The 5,826-nt window shown below is 34.9% G+C and overlaps 1 protein-coding gene across 4 annotated transcripts; it reads right to left on the minus strand.

Annotated features, from left to right (window-relative positions):
* Window positions 1-220: 220 nt before the first annotated feature.
* LOC109339941 (serine/threonine-protein kinase 19) lies at window positions 221-5,158 on the minus strand. Of its 4 annotated transcripts, XR_002106730.1 has the most exons (9): window positions 4,984-5,157; window positions 4,822-4,895; window positions 4,647-4,727; window positions 4,460-4,552; window positions 3,838-3,957; window positions 3,501-3,572; window positions 1,519-1,596; window positions 382-656; window positions 238-272 (listed from the first exon to the last, which is right to left on the minus strand). XR_002106730.1 is itself a non-coding variant. In XM_019577488.1 (8 exons), the coding sequence occupies exons 1-8, from the start codon at window positions 5,075-5,077 to the stop codon at window positions 465-467; spliced, it is 804 nt and encodes a 267-aa protein (XP_019433033.1). In that variant the 5' UTR covers window positions 5,078-5,157; the 3' UTR covers window positions 221-464. The 4 variants fall into 4 exon arrangements, 3 of the variants coding, with proteins under 3 accessions (XP_019433033.1, XP_019433035.1, XP_019433034.1); XM_019577488.1 differs by having other exon boundaries at window positions 221-656; XM_019577490.1 differs by lacking the exon at window positions 3,838-3,957 and having other exon boundaries at window positions 221-656; window positions 4,984-5,158.
* Window positions 5,159-5,826: the final 668 nt, after the last annotated feature.

Below are 5,826 nucleotides of genomic sequence, written 5' to 3' on the forward strand. Positions count from 1 at the left end.
AATAACCTGAAATATACATTTACTCAATAATTAAGCTGCGAAAGTATAAGCTTAGACAAATGATTGCTTCCAATAACCTGAAATATACATTTACTCAATAATTAAGGTTCGGTCTTTTATTTAAATAAACAAAAAATTGACAAACAAAAAAACAAAACAGAGCCTAAATGAGAATACAATTGACAATTGCAAAACATAAGACAGTGACAATGACACTTACGCTCCGTATTCATAGCTGATGAATGTGATTCTCAAATGTATTTGCATTTTCTCTTGATCAACCAGGATAGAACTGATTGGTTAGCACGCAATCTATATGGTTGTCTCACATAAAATACAACCATATGAAATGGTATAAGCCAAAAGCATAAGCAACTAAACCTCTTCTTGAAGTTAACAGCAAATAAGACCAGATGAATCATTTGATGGATCGGGCGTCCAAGTACAGCTACGACTTTCTGGATCTAATCTTTTGAGACTCGGATGACTAAACCAGATGGAGTCTGGTCAGTTCTGAGATGACCAGATCCAATCAAATCACGAAGATGAAATCTCATATCAAGTGAGGACATTCGCAGACGCTTCTTTTCCAAAGATGCCAGCATCATTTCCTTGTATCTTTGGCGGTTAAGAAGAGAAATGATTTCCTTTCTTCCCTGTACAAAGTAAAAACTAATTCATTATAATATCAGAAAAAATGGATATCTTGTAATTCCGAAAAGTTGAAAATATCAAAAATATATTATTAAAAAATTAGGAAAATCAAAAGCTTATTCTAGGCATCTTTCACTCTAGCCAAGAGTGTGAATTTGCATACTGTCAGTTCCAAACGATTACTTAAATCAAGCCCCAACCAGAAAGAAACAACTAAATCCGCATACATTATCCCTCAACAACTCCATGGAAAAGATTTCTCTAGAAACAACTCAAAGCTGGACATGGCTGTTTCTGCAATGGTGCTCTTAACTTTTCAATATGTAATCTATGCTTACAAAAGTACTTGATAACTCTCCCAGTGTATTTTGTATTTTCTCAGCTTGAATTTTCTAAGATGCTAACCAGCAATATGAGCTCAAAGGTTCAGTTAGCGGAGTTAAGAGTTATGACATAATACAAAATGAGTTCCAATAGAGCATTGGACCGTAAACCTAGCACATAATATGCTCTCAAAATGACATGATAGATGATACCAGCACTGCACATAAAAAGTTAGTTACAGTTGGACATTGAGCCATTAACAAATTGCTTGGCATCCCTACCAACTTACCAAGCCAAATGCAAGCCTGTATATTAAACCTTGCTCCCGCTCCCTCCAAAGAAAACCCCCGAGCTCCGCGTTGTGGATTTCCCACAAGCAGCCTATGTTCAAATACTTAATCACAAAGTTGAAATACCCCACTCTTCAAAGTTTAACTAATATATTAAGCTCTGGAGATAAATATGAACATACATAGATCAAAACTATATCACAAGCATCCAGTCTAGACATAAACAGATGGCAATATTAAATAATCATACCTGAGAAAGACCCTTAAGAAGTGAGCCAATACTTGGAATTGCAAACCAATACATGTTTGGATCAATAAGTTGCCGAGTCTGAAAAGTATGTATCATAGTTATACATAAATACTCAGCCCAAAAAAATACATAGCTATTCAACTTTCCTTATCCATGTGGCCATTATGCACCATTGGCCCCTGTTTGGACATAAAAAAAGCTTCTCTCCATGGTAACTTTGAAGAAGTTTGCATGGAGCGACCTCATGGGTTTGTTGTTCAAGAGGAGTCTGGTTTAGTTTGAAGATTGAGCAGATCCCTATATGGCATTAAATAATCTAGACATTGTTGGTTTGACAGATTCAACAATCTTATACAGTAGTTTGGTATAGTCCATACTGACAAACAACTCTATGTTTTATAAACTTTGACCCTCCAAATGGTCTGTGTAACTGATATAGTTATCATGGGCAAGATCATGAACGCATTCAAGGAATGAATCAACACTTGTTCTAACACTATGAAGCTAAGGACATTGCCAATTAACATACTTCCTTAGGATTGAAGTAGCCCAACTAAAGGCTTGCATCTCTATCTCCTAGAGGAAGTATGCTCTAGACATTTCGGAAGAAACTGGGATGTTGTACATAAACTACTCCATAGTCCTATGTCCGAAGCATTTTCTGTAAACACAACATAATTGCAGCTACAACCACAATTTAAACCATGGCCATAGGAAATAGTCAATTCTTTATATTATTCTTGTAAATGTAAATTGCATTTATTCTTGTGTATATGGGCCCGTTTGATTTGCAAAAGAGCAAGAGACTTGACAGGACAGAGAACAACACAGGACAAATGACTTAGTCGGTGCTAGATGCACGGCACAAAGAATATAATTTTGTGCTGATTATTGTTTGATATCCAGGTGTCATGAACAGGACTAGATGAAACTTACTATAATAGCCTCCCTGCTATGTTTTGCACTAAAAAATGCAAACTTTATTTATTATTGAATTATTTTCACATTTTTGTCATATTTATAATATATTATGAATAAAAAATAATTTAGAATTAACCATGGCAATAGAGAAAATCAAAGGACAAACTAAATATACCATGGTTTATAACCACACTTGCTTGCTGCAAAGTATGGCAAATCTTCCTAACCCTGGTATTGGGGATAATAGCCTGGTATGTATTAGAACAGAATTGCCATCATTAGAACCTACAATTTGTTTAAGAAGTTTGAAATCTAGAGAGACGCGAAGACAAAATTGCAGAGACAAAGTATATGGTCAGCTGGTTACAGTATACAAAGTTAACGTGAATGGCTTCGCAATAGGAAGTGTTTGTGGGAGTGGGGAAGTTGAGGGATTTTCTGGTCATTGGCATTTCCTTGTGCACAGAACAAAAACTTGTACCAAGGTTTACTGAGTAAAAAGTTGAGTTTTTATCCTGTGCTTAATCCTCTCTCTTGTGCCATCCTATGATCTTTTATTGAATCATGGAACAGCTAGTTGTGTTGTCCAGTACCTTTTTTTTGCAAAAGTTACAGATTCATGTTTCATTCATTTCAGAAAACTGAATGTGGGTGGCCTTGTCAGCTGCCATTTTTCGTATATCAAGATTCAATAAGAGATAACAAAAGATTGTGAAGTTTAACAGGAAGATAAATTTGCAAAAATGTATGTATGATACCATGACCTAAACTCTTCAATGTAAATCCACAAAAGAAACTAGGTTTACTAGACAATCCAATCTGAAATTAGAATGCCCAGGCATCAATATTTTCAGACTTGGCCAATTTAACAAGATAAAGACATGACTATTTTCACCAAAATATGTTAAGATTGTAACTGCCTCTTTATGTTACCACTCAAAGACTTCACAGTCTGTTTACAAACATAAATACTATTACTGTTTATAGCTAAAGAAGTGCAACTGTGGCCCATTATGAATATAAACAAAATGAATAATGCTTTATATTCTATGTTTACTCACAATGATGCCGGCATTAATTAGAATGGAGATGTGACTATCCTTAACCTTTCCCCCGAGTGACAAGAGTGAGCACTGCACCAAAAAGCATTATCCTCAGCCCATGGTTTACAATAAAACTTTAACTTTTAAGCTGATAAATTGATCATCTCTTTTGATATTAGTTTTATCTATCAATATAAATGTGGATATGCCACATTATCCATAGTGTGCATTTTCGTCTTCCCAAAGTCAGGGCATGCTTCAGATTATAAAAATTTCTAATAGGTAGACAGTGTAATATGAGCAGAAACTGGAAATTAGTCAAGAGTATATAAGCTGGTTTGTGCATCTCACTCACAAGCTCCTGATGTTCAATTCCAGTTTCCAGCTTTGAATCCAGAACATGAGTCTTGAACCATTGAAAAACTTCGTTTTCCCCTCCTTTTTCTCCTTCAATTCTTTTAATAACACGATCTATCTATGCATTTATAGATAACAATAAACACGTCAATTCATTCACAATCCTAAGGTTACAATGTAACCACTAGCAATGTTACCAAAAACACCGAAACATCTTTGGAAAAAAAAAGAGGAAAATTATAATATAAAACTTCCCAATAGGACACTTCAGTAGCAATCAAACCACTGTCAACAGTTGGCAATATGGTCCACAATGCATTCCTCAAAATCTGGGGAAGGGGGGAGGTTCATACATACTCTACGAGTATTACATAACAGTACTCTACTCAAATTGTAACTTGTGACACCTAAAACCATACACATAATTGGATACAACAATAACCAAACTTTAATCTCACTAGGTGGAATCTGCTACATGGATCGTGTAGCCGGATAAAAGAAAAAATATTATTAAATTAGAAAACTACACTCACAAAACTTCCCAAACTATTAATCCTAGGGTATTCTAAAAATTCTAGCGTGGAAGGAGGGGATTAACAGATCTTAAATATGAAACTGACCTGGTTTATGTAGTCATCCAAAAACATCACAGCATGATCATCTTGTCCAGTATTTAATTTAAAAACGCGAAGCACTTTATCCCTCCTTAGAGTCTACACACAAGAATAAAAAATAAAATAGATAATAAATTATCACATGAATCCATTAAATCGAAATTGCAGAACATAAATTAGCAAGAACAAAAACCTCCAATTCCCTATCCACTAGTGTTCTGTCCTTTACACTGCTATACAATTGTGACTTCAATATAAATGGCTCAACCGAAACCTAAAAACACAAAGCACAGTTTAATGAATCATATAATTAATTATTTGATGAATTGATTATTAAGAAAACACAGACGCACAAAAACTATGGTAACCTTGGGAATGTGAGGAAACTGAGCTCGCATGATTCGAAGTGCGACAAGAGTATCAGAGAATGTGAGATCGAGTTCTGCAAAAAAATTGGAATCAAGATAAGTTTAATTAAAGGTAGAAAGAAGGAAATGAGTGATTAGAATAGAATGAGAGGGATTTCGTACCAAGTGATGCTGTGTTTCCGTCACCGGATTCTTCTTCGTCTCGCCGGCGTTTCGTCCCTTTGGATGAAGATGAAGATTCTGGAATGTTCTCCATGCTACGTGCCTCGGTGACACAGAAGGAAAGAGACTCAAGTGAAAATACTCCTATGACCGATGCTTAGGGATGGCAACAGGCACTACCTGGTTGTAATTACCCGCTGCCCATTCTACTTAAAGGTTCCTGTACCCGCTAGTACTCATACGAGTAATCACTTGCATTTTCTGTAATTTTTAGTGGGAACACGTACCTAGAAGCAATATTATTAATACTAATATAATGATATATATTGGTTCAAATGTTTTACTAATTAAATTGTATATGAAAGTGCAAAGTGTTAAGGATAACATTATCAATGTTTTGATGAAGACATTGTTCTATTAAAGCTTGAAGAGGAGTCAACACTTACGCTCATTTGGTCATACCTAGACTAAAATATAAATAGAGCCATTATTCTAAGTAGTCTAAAATATGTGCCGTAGTAAGTGAGTATAGGTGAGGTGAACATAGGTGCTAGTTTATCAAACCATCTTAATTGTCATATCACATTCATGAGACATATCATCTAGTTAATTGTATGTTCAGCATCAATCATACGTGTTATATGTGCATATTAGGCATAATATAATTAGTAGAACATGTATAGAAGTTGTGCATAACATATGAGAAGTTTACCTTTTGAACCATGTATTTTTTAATGTGTCAGTTAATCGATTAACTTGGTGACTTAATCGATTAACTCAACTGCTTTTCTGTTAAAAATCAGTGTTTTTGTTACAATTATTTTCTGTTGCACTGGTTAATTG

Source organism: Lupinus angustifolius, unplaced genomic scaffold (genome assembly GCF_001865875.1).
Source record: "Lupinus angustifolius cultivar Tanjil unplaced genomic scaffold, LupAngTanjil_v1.0 Scaffold_121_6, whole genome shotgun sequence".
NCBI classification, from domain to species: Eukaryota; Viridiplantae; Streptophyta; class Magnoliopsida; order Fabales; family Fabaceae; genus Lupinus; species Lupinus angustifolius.

Excerpts from the sequence above, each read along its gene's own strand:
- LOC109339941 (XM_019577488.1), bottom strand. The coding sequence starts at position 5,077 with ATGGAGAACATTCCAGAATCTTCATCTTCATCCAAAGGGACGAAACGC. Across the intron at positions 4,896-4,983 it reads CGGAAACACAGCATCACTTG|AACTCGATCTCACATTCTCT; the intron begins GTACGAAATCCC and ends ATTTTTTTGCAG. Across the intron at positions 4,553-4,646 it reads TAGTGGATAGGGAATTGGAG|ACTCTAAGGAGGGATAAAGT; the intron begins GTTTTTGTTCTT and ends TCTTGTGTGTAG.